This window comes from Schistocerca cancellata, chromosome 10 (genome assembly GCF_023864275.1).
Source record: "Schistocerca cancellata isolate TAMUIC-IGC-003103 chromosome 10, iqSchCanc2.1, whole genome shotgun sequence".
Classification (NCBI taxonomy): Eukaryota; Metazoa; Arthropoda; class Insecta; order Orthoptera; family Acrididae; genus Schistocerca; species Schistocerca cancellata.
In genome coordinates, this window is record NC_064635.1 from 73567538 (window position 1) to 73589904 (window position 22367).

Consider the following 22367-nt stretch of genomic DNA (forward strand, 5'->3'; position numbering starts at 1 on the left):
GTCCGATCCTCAAGATACATACAGGAGCGAAACATAGGGGATTGTGGTATATGCCAAGACTCATCACTTGAAGTGAAGAAATTAAGAAGCAACTCCAGTGCAGTGTTACGAACAGTATCGTCTTTTATTTCCGCAACAGCAACAAATAAAGAGTGATTTGGTTTTGCAACTCAGTGGTGATAACAGAGGTACAAAACAACGAAGATTTTCACAAGAGTGGAATGAGGGTGTAGACTGTGGAAGAGTGGTAGAAGTTTGTTTGTACTGTCAGGGTCGCCAGCAGCCGTAGCTGGACTGCTGTGTCACGACCTCTTGAGTTTGCCGCCGTCCTGGAACAGCGCCGAGAGGACCTTCCTGAGGAGGAGGTACAGAGCTGAGGACGCGGCAGCGGCGGCCAGCAGGACGAGTGCGGCGACGTCGAGCAGCCAGCGCTGGAACCAGTGGAGGTCCAGCGAGGCGCAGCGCAGGTGGGGCGCCCCCTGGTGCCTCAGGGCGTACTCCGTCCACCAGACCGCCGTCTCCAGCGCTGTCTGCGGCCGGTCCCGGTAGATGGCCGACAGCCGCTTCATGCGCTGCTCGTAGCTGGCGGCACAAACAGGTTCTGGTTAGAGAGCCTGTGTAGGGAGAGAGTGGCCAACCGGACGATACGGCGGCCATTTTTCTGTCAAACTGCGGGCGGGACTTTTGAATGGCCAGTAGTGGAGTAGTGGAGTACACACTCACCGAATCAAAAGCACAAGACAATATGGCGAAATCATTCGTTAAATGCCTTTCTTCACAGCTATAATGTACTCATAGTAGCCTACTACGTACAACACAGGAAAATTTGATACAGAGGCTGTAAAAATTATTCGTTACTTGCATTTATCTCCTTTAAAGTTCGTTTACTAGACATATTGCAATGAAAGTAACTCAAATAAAAAAATAGTGTATAGCATGTGTTTTGTATCGGAAGTGCATAACGCTAAAGATTTAATGTACCTATATTACGTCAGATCAATGAAAGTCGTAAGCAGTTCTTTACTTGTCACATGCAAAAAGTGTGGGACGTATTAGTACTTCTTGTCACGTTGTTGTGTACATAGTTCCGTGTAGTCAGCGCGTACACAACTTTCCCACTAGAGCGCGCCTCGCTAAGCACAATAGCGCAGGCGCAGCGCTCGTCCGTCTCCGCACTACGAGATGGCGCTGCCAGAGAGGCGGACCAAATTCTGCTTCCGCCGATCCGCGTATTAATATGTAACGCAGCCAATGAGATTGCTGCTAACGTAGAACCTTTTCTCCTCGCGGATCATACTCGCGCAGTGATACCTGAACGCGCGAGGTATTATAACGAGTGTACAGACCTCCGATTAGTCAGTCTGCAGTTGTCTGCACCAGTATGTAGCAGTCTGCATTAGTCTGTACCAGTCTATAGTCAAGTTTCAGTCTGCACTAACAAGATTATCATATTCCTGTACATAGCCACGAAGATAAATGTATAGACACTTTGTCAAGTATCAGAGATATGTGAGAGTAAGATTAACGTATCAAGACCAAAGGAACTTCAGATTGTCAATTGTAAATAGCATCCAGAATCAAGTTACGTAATGTTTATGCTTCTTATTATTTTAATAAATGTGTGTGAAAATTAATCAAGTTCTGTTTAAAGTTGGTCACCGTCAATCTGCTACTATAAGCGTGCAAGTGGCATTTCTATCGTCTGACCTAATGGCAGAAGATAAACACGCCACGATAAGACCACGAGACATATTGCTGACACTCGCCTACTTCGTTAGAGCGACAAGTCAAATAATCTGATGGTTTGTGTACCGAAGGTCTTACAGTAAGCACACCACACTCGTCTTCAAACTTTTTGCATGTCACAAGTAAACAACTGCTTACGACTACTGAATACCTCTCGTAGATAACAAACGAAAAAGATTACAAAAATCAGGTAATGTTAAATGTAGCCTACTGTAATAACGACCAAATATAACAAGAAAACTACCGTATCCCTTCCACCCCACAGTAAGTAGGCCTATTAAAAACTGTCTTCAAGAGTACCTACAATTATTTACTACGAATAATGTTTCAGCAACCACGACAACTGCGGAAAACGTCCTTACAACTTGCCTGCGTCAACAGTTAGGCGGCCGAGCGGTTCTAGACGCTACAGTCTGGAACCGCGCGACTACTACGGTCGCAGGTTCGAATCCTGCCTAGGGCATGGATGTGTGTGATGTCCTTAGGTTGGTTAGGTTTAAGTAGTTCTAAGTTCTAGGGGAGTGATGACCTCAGATGTTAAGTCCCACAGTGCTCAGAGCCATTTGAACCATTTGAACAGTTAGGCAATAATACTGAAACCAAAATAATGCCTAGTGTTCTGATCCGGAACGAAATAAAGTTTGACGCTATAAAGTCGAATGAGCATCGCACAACAATTACAGGAACTTTCCGTTTCCAGCAAGGACTATCAGATATTAGCGTCAGAAAAGCTTGTGATGCTACCAGTATGCACGAACTGTTAAAGAAATAAGAACTTAAAAATGCAGTAAATTGTAATAGGCCTACCAGTTTTGCGTGACTAAAAATATTTTAAAAAAACTGCCCACTGCTTTCGTCTTTCTTCATTGCGTGGAAATGCTAACTTGCGAAATCCACCTTCCCCTCTATTGGAACAACCAAATGCAGCACAACCCGGCATCGTTTACGAACGTCTGCAGAACGAATTACAGATGTCAAAAACAATACTGTACAATTACTAATGTGTTTACTTCAAACATATAGGCCTACCGACTTCATCACAAGACGCTTCATTATTTCAACTCGTATTTAAGATCGCAAAAGCTAATTACGCACTAAAAACAATATACAACTAAATCGAACACGCATGCACAACGCATAACAAATCTCTCAATAATTCAGATACCTTTTAATCGTTTCCAAAAGTCCTCTGAACTTCAATTCAACTCAAAACCACGGCGAACATGGGAAGCGCGAGAGACGTTTGGCAGAAAAATGGCGCCAAAGCTAATCAACCAACCACGGGCAACTACACCTATGGCCACTCTCTCTGTATACAGGCTCTCTAGTTCTGGTTCACAACCGTGTTATCGGCAGTAGTTATTTAAAAACATAGAATCAGACTAGGCTGCAGATCCAGGTTGTCACGTTACAGCTCGCTTGCTGGTACTGAAATGTTATTTTGCTTCCTTTTTAGGGTTCTTACCTCAGTCGATGAAAACTAAACTCTTATCGGACCACTTTGTTATCTGTAACCATGCTCTGGTATGGAAATATGGAATGGACTTCCGCTCCTCCCTCGTTTCATCACTCCCTAAAGATCCCGGATGCCATGCACTACCTCTAGCCTTTCGGATCCATTTACCTTTCCCCACCCGCATATTATGGAAATGGAAGAGGATGTAGATGGAGATGAAATGGGAGATACCATACTGCGTGAAGAGTTTGACAGAGCACTGAAATACCTGAGTCGAAACAAGTCCCCGGGAGTAGACAACATTCCATTAGAACTACTGACGGCCTTGGGAGAGTCCTGCCAAAACTCTACCATATGGTGAGCAAGATGTATGAGACAGGCGAAATACCCTCAGACTTCAAGAAGAATAAAATAATTCCAATCCCAAAGAAAGCAGGTGTTGATAGATGTGAAAATTACCAAACTATCAGTTTAATAAGTCACAGCTGCAAAAAATTCTTTACAGACGAATGGAAAAACTGGTAGAAGCCGACCTCGGGGAAGATCAGTTTGGATTCCGTAGAAATGCTACAACACGTGAGGCAATACTGACCTTACGACTTATCTTAGAAGAAAGATTAACGAAAAGCAAACCTACGTTTCTAGCATTTATAGACTTAGAGAAAGCTTTTGACAATGTTGACTGGAATACTCTCTTTGAAATACTAAAGGTGGCAGGGGTAAAATACAGGGAGCGAAAGGCTATTTACAACTTGTACAGAAACCAAATGGCAGTTATAAGAGTCGAGGGCCATGAAAGGGAAGCAGTGGTTGGGAAGGGAATTAGACAGGGTTATAGCGTCTCCCCGTTGTTATTCAATCAGTATATTGAGCAATCAGTAAAGGAAACAAAAGAAAAATTCGGAGTAGGTATTAAAATCCATGGAGAAGAAATAAGAACTTTGAGGTTCGCCGATGACACTGTAATTCTGTCAGAGACAGCAAAGGACTTGGAAGAGCAGTTGAACGGAATGGACAGTGTCTTGAAAGGAGGATATAAGATGAACATCAACAAAAGCAAAACGAGGATAATGGAATTAAGTCAGGTGATGCTGAGGGAATTAGATTAGGAAATGAGACACTTAAAGTAGTAAAGGAGTTTTGCTATTTGGGGAGCAAAATAACTGATGATGGTCGAAGTAGAGAGGATATAAAATGTAGACTGGCAATGGAAAGGAAAGCGTTTCTGAAGAAAAGAAATTTGTTAACATCGAGTATAGATTTAAGTGTCAGGAAGTCGTTTCTGAAAGCATTTATATGGAGTGTAGCCATGTATGGAAGTGAAACATGGACGATAAATAGTTTGGACAAGAAGAGAATATAAGCTTTCGAAATGTGGTGCTACAGAAGAATGCTGAAGATTAGATGGGTAGATACACAAATAATGAGGAGGTATTGAATAGAATTGGGGAGCAGAGGAGTTTGTGGCACAAATTGACCAGAAGAAGGGATCGGTTGGTAGGACATGTTCTGAGGCATCAAGGGATCACAAATTTAGGATTGGGGGGCAGCGTGGAGGGGAAAAATCGTAGAGGGACACCAAGAGATAAATAAGCAAATTCAGAAGGATGTAGGTTGTAGTAGGTACTGGGAGATGAAGAAGCTTGCAACCCAGAATATACTCTGCAGGAATCAACATGGATGCCGGAAACAGCGATCGTGTGAGACCCAATTCGCTTTATTTGTTCATGAGACCCAGAAAATATCAGATACAGGCTCCCAGGTAGATGCCATTTTCCTTGACTTCCGGAAGGCGTTCAATACAGTTCCTCACTGTCGCCTGATAAACAAACTAAGAGCCTACGGACCAGTTGTGTGACTGGATTGAAGAGTTTTTAGCAAACAGAACACAGCATGTTGTTATCAATGGAGAGACGTCTACAGACGTTAAAGTAACCTCTGGCGTGCCACAGGGGAGTGTTATGGGACCATTGCTTTTCACAATATATATAAATGACTTAGTAGATAGTGTCGGAAGTTCCGTGCGGCTTTTCGCGGATGATGCTGTAATATACGGAGAAGTTGCAGCATTAGAAAATTGTAGCGAAATGCAGGAAGATCTGCAGCGGATAGGCACTTGGTGCAGGGAGTGGCAACTGACCCTCAACATAGACAAATGTAATGTATTGCGAATACATAGAAAGAAGGATCCTTTATTGTATGATTATATGATGGCGGAACAAACACTGGTAGCAGTTACTTCTGTAAAATATCTGAGAGTATGCGTGCGGAACGATTTGAAGTGGAATGATCATATAAAATTAATTGTTGGTAAGGCGGGTACCAGGTTGAGATTCATTGGGAGAGTCCTTAGAAAATGTAGTCCATCAACAAAGGAGGTGGCTTACAAAACACTCGTTCGACCAGTACTTGAGTATTGCTCATCAGTGTGGGATCCGCACCAGATCGGGTGGCTTACAAAACACTCGTTCGGCCTATACTTGAGTATTGCTCATCAGTGTGGGATCCGTGCGAGATAGAGAAGATCCAAAGAAGAGCGGCGCGTTTCATCACAGGGTTATTTGGTAAGCGTGACAGCGTTACGGAGATGTTTAGCAAACTCAAGTGGCAGACTCTGCAAGAGAGGCGATCTGCATCGCGGTGTAGCTTGCTATCCAGGTTTCGAGAGGGGGTGCGTTTCTGGATGAGGTATCGAATATATTGTTTCCCCCTACTTATACCTCCCGAGGAGATCACATATGTAAAATTAGATAGATTCGAGTGCACACGGAGGCTTTCAGACAGTCGTTCTTCCCGCGAACCATACGCTACTGGAACAGGACAGGGAGGTAATGACAGTGGCACGTAAAGTGCCCTCCGCCACACACCGTTGGGTGGCTTGCGCAGTATAAATGTAGATGTAAATATCCTATGTTAGCTGTAACCTCGTCACTTTCCACCCCTTGTTTTTCCCCTGCTCACTGATCCTGGTACTCGGCCGTGCCTCAACCACCACATTTCCCCAACACGTCAGCTCCACACCCCCACGTCCTCTCACAACGAAACTAATTGCCTTCCCTTACGCGATAATGGACTCCGCCGCGATATATACCCCTCCTACCAGATCAAGAAGATGCCTACCACCCTTCCCTTGTTAGAGCTTGCCTCCCCTCCACTTCCCTCCACCCACTCCCTAAGTCGTGGTTCGGAACCGCATCCCTTTTCATTCCCACGCAAACACCCTCCTCCGCACAACCTTTAAATGCTACGTGATACGGTTATCCCTGGCAGTCTACATCCACTCATCACTTCACCCATGTATCGACGTTAATCAATCAGCACATTGCTCTTTTACGTTTTACCTTCTGCAACTGTTGTCCGCCCCTGGTAGCTGAATGGTTTCGGTCAGAGGGCTGGTTGGCCTCTGTAATAATTAAAAAAAAAAAAGAGTGAAAGGTTCAACAAAACGAACTTGAATGGATGTCATGTGACGTCCGCAAAGACCAAACACAATGATCAACAACGAACAAAATGAGAGAAAAAAATGGTCAGCGTGACGGATTGTCAATCTTTTGGGCCCGGGTTCGATTCCCGGCTGGGTCGGGGAATTTTCTCCGCCCAGGGACTGGGAGTTGTGCTGTCCTCATCATCATACTATCATCCTCATGGACTGCAGGTCGCCGAAGTGGCGTCAGACTGAAAGACCGGCACCCGGCGAACGGTCTGCCCGACGGGCGGCCCTAGCCATACGATTAAATAAAATAAATTCAACTGTCTCTTTATTTTTATTCATTCGTACGCAACATTCATTTTCGCTTCATCTGTGTCTATACTTTAATTAATCAACAAATCGGCCTTTCATATCTCAACTTATGCAACTGACGATCTGCTATTTTTGTCAGTCACCATGTCCAGTTTTTGTACTATGTTCTTAAAATTCTTACTTTCATGAGGCTGAAGAGCAGCAAATTGTATCTGCTGACAGCACCCTCCCCCGCCACCCATATGCGGTGAGGGGGATGAAATAACGGTAATGACAAAAATAAAGTCTGCCTACCTGTCTGTCTGTTAAAAACCCTTTTTTCGCATGAAGGGTTAGACGTGTCAAGTTCATACTTATGTTACATACTAAGGTCTACGGTCCCTTGACAGTGAAGAAAATTCCGGCTTCCAAGTCAATGCAGTCGAAAGATGCGACCATTTATATTAGAAATTTTTATATTTGCGAACTTACTCATAAAAACTTCTAGGGTACTTCTCGTTCCCCTAGAACCATAAAATCTGACAAGAAGCAAGGTTTCACAGTACAGATAAAGGAAAAATTCAAAAAGTGTGAATTTGTTATTATATCACACAACAATGTTTTTGTCATATGTTAACCCTTTCTCTCTTTTTTTAATTTTATTTTTATTTATTTATTTATTTATTTATTTATTTATTTATTTATTTTCTTTGCAGTAACGAGTACACGCATCAAGTCGAATTTTATGTCATGTATTAAGGTCTGTAATCCCTCAGCGCTGTAATTCTAAGTCACTTCAATCAAAAGATACGGCCCTAACTGTCACATAATTTGTCAGTCGCAAACTCACTTATCAAAACCATCGTGTCCTTCACATAGACCTAGAACCATGAAATTAGCGCGAAGCAAGGTTTCACAGTACAAATAAAGGAAACAATCCGAAAATCGCCAATTTGTACTTATACCACACGCAAAAAATGTTTCTTTTCAAACTTACATTCTCGAAAGTCTTGGAATTCGCGGGATAGATATTTTGCCAGCATCAATACTGATAATAGGCAAAAATAGTCGAGATTTTCGATTCGCGGGATGGCTGAACTGTCTGCATAAATAATTAAGTTTGCACGGAACCCTCAGGGCGCGAATCCTAATCACATCTGGCCGATTTTTGCCTTTCGTTTTTGACGATTGCAGTTCGTTCTCATTTGCTCCTTTCTTTTTCTCCAGTATTCTTTCAATTTTCTCCTCTTTCTCATTTCATGACTGATTTATGCAGGAGACAAAACAACAGTGGTCTTAATTTACTGTTACCCGCACCGAAATTGAATTCGTTATGCGGTTTCTCTCCGTGAAATTCTAGTAAAGCCAGCTGGTACCTTTAAAGAGTAGTAGGAGACTCTTTTACTAGTTCACTATTAGATTAATTTCTTCAAGGAACTCATGACCCCAGTATTCCGTGCCTTCTGGCCCAAAGGCTTCGCATTGGAAGATTAAATGTGGTATGGTTTCATCCACCTTACCACATAGTCTACACTCAGAGGCTTCTTGCTTTATATCCATTGAGTGTATGTGTTTCTTAAGATTCTCGTGACCAGTAATCACTCCTATCATTAATTTAATCTGTCTCCTGTCCAAGCCCAGGATTACAGAACTTCTCTCGAAACTTGGCTTCGTTAACGTTGGCTTATCGTTCTCTGGTTTTAGATCTTAATCTAATACTCTGCGTGTTGCCTTCCTTTCCAGCTTCGTCTGTTTTCTTACTTCAGAGTACTTCCCATGTACACTCCTACTGCCTTTGGTTTGGAAACCTTCTAAATTTAACACTTTAGATCTGAAAATACACTCCTGGAAATTGAAATAAGAACACCGTGAATTCATTGTCCCAGGAAGGGGAAACTTTATTGACACATTCCTGGCACATAGACACACGCAACAGAGCATGCACAATGTCGGCACTAGTACAGTGTATATCCACCTTTCACAGCAATACAGGCTGCTATTCTCCCATGGAGACGATCGTAGAGATGCTGGATGTAGTCCTGTGGAACGGCTTGCCATGCCATTTCCACCTGGCGCCTCAGTTGGACCAGCGTTCGTGCTGGACGTGCAGACCGCGTGAGACGACACTTCATCCAGTCCCAAACATGCTCAATGGGGGACAGATCCGGAGATCTTGCTGGCCAGGGTAGTTGACTTACACCTTCTAGAGCACGTTGGGTGGCACGGGATACATGCGGACGTGCATTGTCCTGTTGGAACAGCAAGTTCCCTTTCCGGTCTAGGAATGGTAGAACGATGGGTTCGATGACGGTTTGGATGTACCGTGCACTATTCAGTGTCCCCTCGACGATCACCAGTGGTGTACGGCCAGTGTAGGAGATCGCTCCCCACACCATGATGCCGGGTGTTGGCCCTGTGTGCCTCGGTCGTATGCAGTCCTGATTCTGGCGCTCACCTGCACGGCGCCAAACACGCATACGACCATCATTGACACCAAGGCAGAAGCGACTCTCATCGCTGAAGACGACACGTCTCCATTCGTCCCTCCATTCACGCCTGTCGCGACACCACTGGAGGCGGGCTGCACGATGTTGGGGCGTGAGCGGAAGACGGCCTAACGGTGTGCGGGACCGTAGCCCAGCTTCATGGAGACGGTTGCGAATGGTCCTCGCCGATACCCCAGGAGCAACAGTGTCCCTAATTTGCTGGGAAGTGGCGGTGCGGTCCCCTACGGCACTGCGTAGGATCCTACGGTCTTGGCGTGCATCCGTGCGTCGCTGCGGTCCGGTCCCAGGTCGACGGGCACGTGCACCTTCCGCCGACCACTGGGGACAACATCGATGTACTGTGGAGACCTCACGCCCCACGTGTTGAGCAATTCGGCGGTACGTCCACCCGGCCTCCCGCATGCCTACTATACGCCCTCGCTCAAAGTCCGTCAACTGCACATACGGTTCACGTCCACGCTGTCGCGGCATGCTACCAGTGTTAAAGACTGCGATGGAGCTCCGTATGCCACGGCAAACTGGCTGACACTGACGGCGGCGGTGCACAAATGCTGCGCAGCTAGCGCCATTCGCCGCGGTTCCTGGTGTGTCCGCTGTGCCGTGCGAGTGATCATTGCTTGTACAGCCCTCTCGCAGTGTCCGAAGCAAGTATGGTGGGTCTGACACACCGGTGTCAATGTGTTCTTTTTTCCATTTCCAGGAGCGTATTTCTGGTGTTCCTTCTACTTTTATGGTGTGAATATTACTCAAACTATCAGTATGACATTCGTGATTACAAAATACCGACACGGATTATTTACAGGAGAATACAAAAAGTGGTAGAAGCCGACGTTTGGGAAGGAACACGTGAGGCAATACCGACCCTACGGTTTATCGTAGAAGACAGACTGAAGGAAGACAAAACTAGCCCCTGTAACGAGATCGAAGATCGTAGCAGAATGCCATGATGCCCTTGTGAGACTAGGGAAAAGCAACAGGGTAAACCTCCTCTGGGTCCCTCGTCACCCAGGAATTAATGGCAATGAACAAGCTGTTAAGCTGGCTAGGTTAGGTGCGACGACTTCATTTATTGGACGAACCTGTCCTGACAATCACCAAGGCGACGATAAAATCAAAGCTGCGCAGCGGAATCAATATGTAGCACGTACAATATTGGACTGTTGTTGTTGTGGTCTTCAGTCCAGAGACTGGTTTGATTCAGTTCTCCATGCTATTCTATCCTGTGCAAGCTTCTTCATCTCCCACTACCTACTGCAACCTACATCCTTCTGAATCTGTTTAGTGTATTCATCTCTTGGTCTCCCTCTACGATTTTTACCCTCCACGCTGCCCTCTAATACCAAATTGGTGATCCCTTGATGCCTCGGAATATGCCCTACCAACCGATCCCATCTTATAGTCAAGTTGTGCCACAAACTCCTCTTCTCTCCAATTCTGTTCAATACCTTCTCATTAGTTATGTGATCTACCCATCTAATCTTCAGCAGTATTCTGTAGCACCACATTTCGAAGCTTCTACTCTCTTCTTGTCTAAATTATTTATCGTCCACGTTTCACTTCCATACATGGCTACACTCCATACAAATACTTTCAGAAACGGCTTCCTGACACTTAAATCTATACTCAGTGTTAACAAATTTCTTTTCTTCAGAAACGCTTTCCTTGCCATTGTCAGTCTACAGTTTATATCCTCTCTACTTCGACCACCATCAGTTATTTTACTCCTTAAATAGCAAAACTCATTTACTACTCTCAGCGTCTCATTTCCTAATCTAATTCCTGTAGCCTCACCTGATTTAATTTGACTACATTCCATTATCCTCGTTTTGTTTTTGTTGATGTTCATCTTATATCCTCCTTTCAAGACACTGTATATTCCGTGCAACTGCTCTTCCAGGTCCTTTGCTGTCTCGGCGAACCTCAAAGTTTTTATTTCTTCTCCATGGATTTTAATTCCTACTCCGATTTTTTCTTTTGTTTCCTTTACTGCTTGCTCAATATACAGATTGAATAACATCGGGGATAGGCTACACCCCTGTCTCACTCCCTTCCCAACCACTGATTCCCTTTCATTCCCCCGACTCTTGTAACTGCCTTCTGGTTTCTGTCCAAATTGTAAATAGCCTTCCTCTCCCTGTATTTTACTCCTGCCACCTTCAGAATTTGAAAGAGAGTATTCCAGTCAACACTGTCAAGAAATTCCTCTAAGTCTACAAATGCTAGAAACGTAGGTTTGCCTTTCCTTAATCTACTTTCTAAGATATTGGACTATGGTACAAAAACAACAAGCTATTGATGCCAAATCATGTTTACAGACAAGTTCTGCAATCCTGGACTTGAACAGGACACTGATTAAACTCATGGTAGGACTAACGACCGCCCATGGGAACTTAAAGGGTTTCCTATACACGATAGGTGTAGAGAAAGATGCCCTTAAATGTAGACTATATGGTGAGCTGGATGAAACCACACCACATTTAATCTTCCAATGAGAAGCGTTAGAGGCCAAAAGACGAAGAGTATTAGGGTCCTCAATCCCCGAAAAATGATATCTAATAATGAACAAGTAAACGGCCTCTTCCTACTCTTTGCAGGTACCGGCTGGCTTTATTACAATTTCAGAGAAAGACACCGCAGAATAACCTCAGTTTTGGTGCAGGCAGTAGGCGAAGACCACTGTTGTTTTTGTCTCCCTGCGCAGATCAGATCAAATCAAATGAAGACGAACAAGGGCGTTTTTCGCTGACGGCGGACCTTCTCGTGAAATTTCAGTCACCAACTTTTTCCTCAGAGTATGAAAATTTTAGGGAGAAATTATCATTGTAATAAAATAAGATAAATCAGAGCCTGCACGGAAACATTTAAGTGTTCGTTTTTCCTGCACACTGTTCGAGAGTGAAACGGTAGAGAAGTAGCTTACAGGCTGTTAGATAAACCCTGTGGCAGGCGCTTAGTTGTGAAGTGCAGAGTTATCACGTAGATGTAGATAATGAGCATTTGTAATAATACGAAACTTTGCAAAATGACCCACTAACATTAATTGTTTTGAAAAAATGAAAACTTTTGTGTTACAACGTAAATTTAAGAAGCTTTCATGCCATATCCAAAAATGTGTAATAAAGCTGGTTTCCGAAATACCGGTTTTGGAGAATAGCCATACACAATGTGCTGTTGGACTATTTTCAACATACTGAATTATAACATATAAACGTTCATTACTGTTCCACTAATTTATATGACTTATTTCTGTTTTATGCTTTAAATTGTTGTTTTATGTTTTACATATGTGTTTTGTTTTGTTTTTTAATTTGTCATATCACATATGAGCACTTTGTTAATTGACAATAATAAATAATTCACTATTTATTTATTTATTCCTTGGGGCCATGTAGGACTGAGTCTGGCTTTTTTCTGAGCCCATATTTCCCTCTTTCGCCGTGAGTGGCGCTGCTTGCGCTCTTCTGCCCAAAGGACAGCGTGTCTTCTTTTCGGTTGCTCGTCTCGGGTTATTCCATTTGGCACTATCTTCTTTCGGAAAAGAACTGTGCCAAAAGCATCTTCGAGTTTGATATGTAGCATCTGGAGGTCTTCTTCGGTGTTTCTAAGCCATGGTATCGTAGCACATACGAACTCATTAAAATAATAATAACCTGTGAAGAAATGGTTAAAACATAACTCTTCTTTACACCAGGCACATAAAATGAACGAAATTTCTACACCTAATACACACGCCGGACAACACAATATAAACAAAATTAAGCGCTTTTCGAATTGATCCTCTAAATTTACTGATTTGTACCAGCCATATTTCAGTACATCGGAAAACGTTGACAAAGACAGTTGATTATGTACTGATAACTGCAGCTTGATTATATTGATTCTCAAACGGAGACTAACATCATAATGTTTCAGCAGAACTAGGTCTGAGAAATCTTCTCACAAATATCTTCCATCGTCGATCCCTTTGGGATCATCAGAAGAACAAATTCATTGTCGTCAGATATGATGCTCAAAACGGTTCTTTCTCACTGAATATCCTCAAGAATTAACAATAATACAGTGTTTTGTCCCACACTGTGAAAGACAACTTCTGTTAAATATCTTTTAACATGGTGAGACGTCAGTTTAGCCGATTTCGGTGCCACCACAAGAACATTTGAAGCTTCAAAACAGATTCTGGAGTTCTCGATCCAATCTCTCTATTAGTTTCTTTAAAACTGTGAAATGGGGCTGGTCATTGTAGAAAAGCCATTTTGAGCGCCGTACCTGAGGACAAGGAACATTTTCATCAATCTCCACTTCAAAAATAATTTAATCAAGGTGCAGTTACTAACGTAGTACATAAAAATTCCTTTCGCCAACTTTTCCAGTGTACTGAAATATGCGTGGTACGAATCAGAATATTTAGTGGATCACCCACACCACTCATTGTAATACTGCTAAATTATGTTTGATATTGTGTTGCTCGTCGTGTGCTTTACATGAAAAAAATTCATTCATTTTGTGTAAATTGTATGAAGAAATGTTATGTTGTTATTATTTCTTTACAGATTATCGTTATTGTAATGATTTCGTGTCGTAATAATGAGTTACTTATTATTTTAAATTAACAAAATAAACATGTGTGAGAGGGTTAACTAAACAACAAGAAAACATGGATTTAATAGATAAAATAAAAATTAAAAGCATAAAATAAAAATAAGTGAAATAAATAAGTGGAATAATGATGAACGTTTAGCTAGTTAATTAGGTACGTTGAAATGCTCCAACAGCACTTTTCAAAAACGGTGCTTTAGAACCAGATTTCTTACACATGGTTGGATGTGGCGTGAAAGCTTCTTTAATTTAAGTTGTAACAGATGTTTTCCTTCTTCAACATTAATTAATGATGACGGGGTATTTCGCAATATTTCAAAGTATTACAAATGTTGATTGTACAGTTTTCAAGAACGTTCGTTACATTTCATCTTTTATAGAAAACATTTTTTGTATATTATGGTTTCGAAGATATTCCCTCTAACCTTAATACGCCAAATCATATTTTGGAATTTGTTTTACCTGCTAAAATTGGCTGAATACGAAAATATACGTATTGCATTATTTTGACACCTCCGCATTCCTGCTAAATTTCATCAAGATCGTTTATTTACACCGGCGATTGTTCCCTTGTAAGCCCAAAATGAATAAGATAGGAAATGTCAACAAACTTGTATTAAAAATTAAAATAACATTAAATTGCAAATTTTCAACTTTTGGTATCAAAAATTGTTATGACATTATGTGTCGTAAAACAAAAATCGCGGAATTGAAAGCTAACAAACATATCAGTGACGTAAAAATGAATGTTCGTGCAATTATTAGAAATCGCTGATGACAGGGAAAACTGAAGTTGCTATACTTTCTATATGCTTAGCTGCTTCAGCTACAAACCAGTGGAGACAACTTATTACATTCCATAATTTAGGCAGTGGTATGCAATGTGAACTTCACAGACTTGAGTATTATAATTTGAGCTTTGCATAGGGGTTTTGTTGTGACAAGTTGACCAGAATTTGAATACAGCTTGTTTGAGATTTTAGTTTCCACCACTGGTGCTTGGTGTTGAAGAATTTCCAGTTCGTATTCTTGTAACAATGGCTGCTGATTATTCACTTCGTGGCACCTTTTCCCCTTGCTTCGATACAAAGAGTAACTAAGGGTTTTCGCAGTTCATTAAGAAGTCCTTGACCCATTGCATAGGATGTGCCATTTCGTCTTTTTGGCTCATGTGCCATACCCATGACAAACTGGGTGCCCTGATTTTTCGAGCTTGTTTAAGGCAGGTAACGTTCCAGTGCAGATTCGTATTTTCAAAACATAATAAGTATCACTACCGCAGGATATCATATTTTTATCCCGTAATTTGAGGGTTTTCACTGTATGTATTGTTTCAATGGACAACATCTGCAGAAGGCACCCAGATGCTCATATTTTGTTACATTTGTTTCAGAGTTACACATTTTTGAAATTATTTCCAGTCACTCTTGTCATAGAACTCTTATGGTTGTTAAGTTGTCATTTGCTACCAATGTTTGTACATGTTGTGAATTTCTAAAGATATAGATCCAAGGGACACAAGTGTAACAATTTAAACTATAACGGAAGAGAGAGAACTATTTTTTTCTTTTGCGGCATGAGCTATGTACGACGTACAGAAAAGCAACATTATCAAATTTCGAGCACTAGCATTTAAATACAAGTACAAAAAATTCATGCAAATACAAATTCCTTTCCGGGGTCATAATGATCCAAAGTTAGGTATAAGGTCCCTTTAATTCAAATGACATGATAATGTCAAAGCAATATAGGTGCTACCCCAGGATGTTATATATTGTTGTTTGTTGCCACGTATTCTTTAGATCAAAGAACACATGACATTGCTCTAGAGTTTTGATCAGATTAGACAACACAAATCTATTTTTTAAATTTAAAATTCGCGTTGTCTCGCTAATACTCTATTGCAGATCTTCGGTACGTGAAATCTATATGTTTTAGGCACTCCTTTTTTATATGTGTTGCGACCAGGTGTATTCTATTGATTACTTTCAGACAAGAAATGTTTTTCTGGACGCTTGGGTGATAAGCTTCCATCACTTAACATGCCTCTCTTAGTGTCCAACTACTTCACACACTGATTACGTATTTACACACACAACCTACCTATATATATATCCAAACATATTCCGCGAAGAACGGCACGGAGCGTGATGGACGGTACCCTTTACCATCACTAGTAGCTTCCTTTCCTGTCCCACTCGAAAATACACTACTGGCCATGAAAACTGCTACACCACGAAGAGGACGTGCTACAGACGCGAAATTTAACAGACAGGAAGAAGATGATGTGATATGCAAATGATTAGCTTTTCAGAGCATTCACACAAGGTTGTCGCCGGTGGCGACACCTACAACGTGCTGGCATGAGGAAAGTTTCCAACCGATTTCTCATACACAAATAGCAGTTGACCGGCGTTTCCTGGTGAAACGTTATTGTGTTGCCTCGTGTAAGGAGGAGAAATGCGTACCATCACGTTTCCGACTTTGAAAAAGGTCGGATTGTAGCCTATCGCGATTGCGGTTTATCGTATCGTGACATTACTGCTCGCGTTGGTCGAGATCCAATGACTGTTAGCGGAATATGGAATCGGTGGGTTCAGGAGGGTAATACGGAACGCCGTGCTGGATCCCAACGACCTCGTATCACTAGCAATCGAGGTGACAGGCATCTTATCCGCATCGTGCAGCCACGTCTCGATCCCTGAGTCAACAGATGGGGACGTTTGCAATACAACAACCATATGCACGAACAGGTAGACGACTTTTGCATCAGCATGAACTATCAGCTCGGAGACCGCGGCTGCGGTTACCCTTGTCGCTGCATAACAGACAGGAGCGCCTGCGATGGTGTACTCATCGACGAACTTGGGTGCACGAATGGCAAAACGGAATTTTTTCGGATGAACCCAGGTTCTGTTTACAGCATAATGATGGTAGCATCCGCATCTGGCGACATCGCAGTGAACGCACATTGGAAGCGTGTATCAGTCATCGCCATGCTGGCGTATCACCCGGCGTGATGTTATGGGGTGCCATTCGTTACACGCCTCGGTCACCTCTTGTTCGCACTGACGTCACTCTGAACCGTGGACGTACATTTAAGATGTGTTACGACCCGTGGCTCTACCCTTCATTCGATCCCTGTGAATCCCTGCATTTCGGCAGGATAATGCACGACCGCATGTTGCAGGTCCTGTACGGGCGTTTATGGATACAGAAAATGTTCGACTGCTGCCCTGACCAGCACATTCTCCAGATCGCTCACTAATTGAAAACGTGTGGTCAATGGTGGCCGGGCAACTGGCTCGTCACAATACGCCAGTCACTACTCTTGATGAACAGTGGTATCGTGTTGAAGCTGCATGGGTAGCTGTATCTGTACACGCCATCCAAGCTCTGGTTGACTCAATGCCCAGGCGTATCATGGCCATTATTACGGCTAGAGGTGGTTGTTCTGAGTACTGGTTTCTCAGGATCTATGCGCCCAAATTGCGTGAAAATGTAATCACATGTCAGTTCTAGTATAATATATTTGTTCAATGAATACCTGTTTATCATCTGCATTTCTTCTTGGTGTAGCAATTTTAATGGCCAGTAGTGTATAACGAGGAAAAAGCGACTGTGTGAATGCTTCCGTACAAGTCCTAAATTCTCCTAACTTACCTTCGTGGTCCTTACAATAAATATACGTTCTACAGCCAACTTCAACTGCCGGTTCTCTAAATATTCTCAGTAGTGTTCCTCAAAAAGAACGTCGTCTTCCCTCCAGACATTCTCATTTGAGTTTCTGACACATTTCCATAATATTTGTGTTTGTTCGCACCTACCAGTAACAAATCAAGTAGTCGGCTTCTGAACTACCCTGACTGTCCATGTTGGATGAGATTAGAACAATACCAGATATTACTATCATGTGACACTGCAGGACATATACATACACAATAAATTTCTAGGTAAATAATTAAACCTGACGAACAGATTGCTGTACTCACTGCCACTTATGCAAATCTTAAAGATCTTTTTGAAATGCTTTGTATGGGCAGCTGCCCACAGTATGTTTTATTGTCTGCCACTACGCACCACAATCACACGCAATAATGCTGCAATAACCCCACATCTGCAGGATGTGGCCATGTTGTCATTGTCTCATGCAGAGGGTTGGGTTGTTTGGGGAAGGAGACCAGACAGCGAGGTCATCGGTCTCATTGGATTAGACAACGAAGGGGTAGGAAGTCGGCCGTGCCCTTTCATAGGAACAATCCCGGCATTTGCCTGGAGTGATTTAGGGAAATCACGGAAAACCTAAATCATGATGGCCGGACGCGGGATTGAACCGTCGTCCTCCCGAATGCGAGTCCAGTGTCTAACCAATGCGCCACCTCGCTCGATGTCTCATGCAGAAGCAATCGAGTGACGACCATTTGCGATAGGGCCTTCGTCATCAGGTTTTGAATTATGTGGGTTGTCTGCTGTCCACTTTCCTTCAGATGTTTTTTGAAGTTTTTGGTATCATTCGAAACGTTTAATGGTCGAACCATGGAGGCCAGCGGATCTACAAGAGTATAGCTGGTGAATCGAGGGAAGTGTTATTTACAACTGAGTTCTTACTGAGAGCTTCGTTTCTGAGTTCTGGAGAATCGGTATTGGACAGAACAGGCAACCACTGAAATAGGAGCTGTTCTGACAGCGACAGTGATGGTCTTCGTGACCTCACTCAGATGTACGTCTGTCTTAGTTGTGTGTGCACTGTCTGCTAGTGCAGGGATGCAATACTCAGCAGCTGAGCACACAAGAGAAACTGCAGCACTGCGTCACATGTAGAGAGGGTACTGTCGTAAGCTTGATCTTTTAGTTCTGACAGCCGTCGTATCATCTGCATACCTGTTTTTGTCTTTTTTTTTAACTTGAAGCTGACATGTCACATACAAATTAATTAGAATAGGACCAAGTACTGATCCTTGAGGCAGGACTGTGCTGTTTTTTGTTAGCTTTTCTATTAAGAGAAAAACAGAAAACCGTCAATACAAGAAGATGGTGTCGAGTAAATTTGCTAACTTCTGGCAAGCAATCACATCAACAAATGTCAACATCAGGCCTTCTGCTGCCCAGTGTGGCCGAGTGGTTCTAGGTGCTTCAGCCTGGAACCGCGCGACCGCTACGATCGCTGGTTCGAATCCTGCCTCGGGTATAGGTGTGTGTGATGTCCTTAGGTTAGTTAGGTTTCAGTAATTCTAAGTTCTAAGGGACTGATGACCTCAGATGTTAAGTCCCATAGTGCTCAGAGCCATTTGAACCATTTTTTCGGGCCGTCTCTCCGTGTTGTATGTAAGCTCCCAGCGGAACTGCAAAAGATGCAGACGATTTGTGACCGTCTGAAATACAGATTGTACCCCTTCTGCAAGCGCTAGCACCTGACCACAGGTACTCCGATTGTTTCTAAAGCCATCCCACTGTGCCATGGTTATTACCTCAGTGCCTATTGAATGTACTAGGGACAGGCACATATTCCTCCGATCCAATAATATCATTACAGTCTAAAGCAATTGCAGGGAGAAATGACAGAAGCGTAGGCTCTGCACATGTTGTAGTAAATTTTCAAAACTGTACCTGGGGTTTTTGAGTATCTTGTTGATCGCCTCGAGGACCGACTCCTTGGTGAGTCTGAGCGTGTCCAGCTCGACGGCCGCGCCCTTGGCCACGTTCTTGCGCAGGTTGGCGTACTGGTCCAGTAGGAAGGGCACCCCCACCACGGGGACGCCGTGGTACACCGCCTCTGTGGTGCTAAGCATCCCCCCGTGGCTGATGAACACCTTCACGTTCGGGTGCGCTGGAAAAGAGGAACCGTTCGACATAGAGCAAGACATATTCGGAGAAGATGAACAAGTAATTTAAATATTAATTAGTTTTTGTCTATAGTTTTATCTCCCCTGACTATTAAGGCCTTCAGTCCCTCTGTTACATTGGACCAGGAACAAAAAATACCGAAAAATATTACACTACAGGCCATTAAAATTGTTACACCACGAAGATGACGTGCTACAGACGCGAAATTTAACGGACAGGAAGAAGATGCTGTGATATGCAAATGATTAGCTTTTCACAGCGTTCACACAAGGTTGTCGCCGGTGGCGACACCCACAACGTCCTCACATGAAGAAAGTTTCCGACCGATTTCTCATACACAAACAGCAGTTGTCCGGCGTTGCCTGGTGAATCGTTGTGATGCATCGTGTAACGAGGAGAAATGCGTACCATCACGTTTCCGACTTTGAAAAAGGTCGGATTGTAGCCTATCGCGATTGGGGTTTATCGTATCGCGACATTGCTGTTCGCGTTGGTCGAGATCCAATGACTGTTAGCAGAATATGGAATTGGTGGGTTCAGGAGGGTAATACGGAACGCCGTTATGGATCCCAACGGCCTCGAATCACTAGCAGTCGAGATGACAGGCATCTTATCCGCATGGCTGTAACGGATCGTGCAGCCACGTCTCGACACCTGAGTCAACAGATGGGGACGTTTGCAAGACAACAACCATCTGCATGAACAGTTCGACGACGTTTGCAGCAGCATGGACTATCAGCTCGGAGACCGTGGCTGCGGTTACCCTTGACGCTGCATCATAGACAGGAACACCTGTGATGGTGTACTCAACGACGAACCTGGGTGCACGAATGGCAAAACGTCATTTTTTCGGATGAATCCAGGTTCTGTTTACAGCATCATGATGGTCGCATCCGTGTTTGACGACATCGCGGTGATCGCACATTGGAAGCGAGTATTCGTCATCGCCATACTGGCGTATCACCCGGCGTGATGGTATGGGGTGCCATTGGTTACACGTCTCGGTCACCTCTTGTTCGCATTGACGGCACTTTGAACAGTGGACGTTACATTTCAGATGTGTTACGACCCATGGCTCTACCCTTCATTCAATCCCTGCGAAACCCTACATTTCGGCAGGATAAAGCACGACCGCATGTTGCAGGTCCTGTACGGGCTTTCCTGGATACAGGAAATGTTCGACTGCTGCCCTGGCCAGCACATTCTCCAGATCTCTCACCCATTGAAAACGTCTGGTCAATGGTGGCCGAGCAGCTGGCTCGTCACAATACGCCAGTCACTACTCTTGATGAACTGTGGTATCGTGTTGAAGCTGCATGGGCAGCTGTACCTGTACACGCCATCCAAGCTCTGGTTGACTCAATGCCCAGGAGTATCATGGCCGTTATTACGGCCGGAGGTGGTTGTTCTGGGTACTAATTTCTCACCCAAATTGCGTGAAAATGTAATCACATGTCAGTTCTAGTATAATATATTTGTGCAATGAATAGCCGTTTATCATTTGCATTTCTGATTGGAGTAGCAATTTTAATGATCAGTAGTGTACAATACATTTTCAATATTTACGAGGACTCGCATTTCAGTTATATACTTCTGAGATATTAGTTACAGGATAATAATCACTGTAGGGGTTGTATTCTGCATGAAGACAGATTTGATGCGGCTTGTCTACCCTGTGCAAGCCTCTCCATCACTGTTTAATTAATGCGATCTACATCCACTTCAACCCGCTCACCTTATTGAAGCCAAGGCCTTTCTCTACAATTTCTTCCGCCCTCCCCTTCTCCACCCCTCCCCGCCCCACCGCTCTCCCTCTGATTCTGAGGTGACGATTTCATAACGTCACAGCGTATGTTCAGTCAACCGATCTCCACTCTTAGTCAAGTTGTGTCATCAATTTCTGTTTCTCCCAATTCGATTCAGTATCCCTCATTATGTATTCGATCTACCAATCTAATCTTTTGCAATCTTCTGTAACACCAGCCTTAAGAACTATTTTCGTCTGAATTGTTTACCATACATGTTTCACTTCTGTAAAATGTTTCACTCTAGGCAAATATTCTCAGAAAACGTTTCCTGGAATTTAAATTTATATTTGATGTAACAAATTTCTATTTTTCAGATTCTTCTTTGCTATTGTTAGCCTTCTTTACGTTTCTCTCTACTTTGGCCATCATCATTTGTATTGCTGCCCAAATAGCAAAACCCATCTACCACGTTTAGTATGTCGTTTCCTGATCCAGTTCACTGAGCATCGCCGTATGTAATTATGTAATAGGACTACAATGCATTACTCTTGTTTTAACTTTGTCAACGCTTATCTTATAGCATAGTTTCAAGATGCTATCCTATTCAACTGATCTATATCCTCCACCGACAGAGAGATTTATAATGTCATCACCAGACCGTAAGTTTTTTACTTCTCCCTGTACTTTATTCCTTTCTCAATTTCTCCTCGATTTTCTTTTGCTTGCTCAATGTCTAAATTGAATAATAT

General features: G+C 43.1%; 1 protein-coding gene across 1 annotated transcript in view; it reads right to left on the reverse strand.

Moving 5' to 3' along the window:
- Positions 1-302: 302 nt before the first annotated feature.
- LOC126106131 (UDP-glucosyltransferase 2-like) overlaps positions 303-22367 on the reverse strand; it is a 77210-nt gene continuing 55145 nt past the window's right edge. Inside the window, exons 4-5 of the mRNA XM_049912375.1 lie at positions 19634-19853; positions 303-582 (exon numbers count right to left, since the gene is read on the reverse strand). Coding sequence (XP_049768332.1) covers positions 303-582; positions 19634-19853 — 500 coding nt within the window. The remainder of the gene's footprint in view (positions 583-19633; positions 19854-22367) is intronic.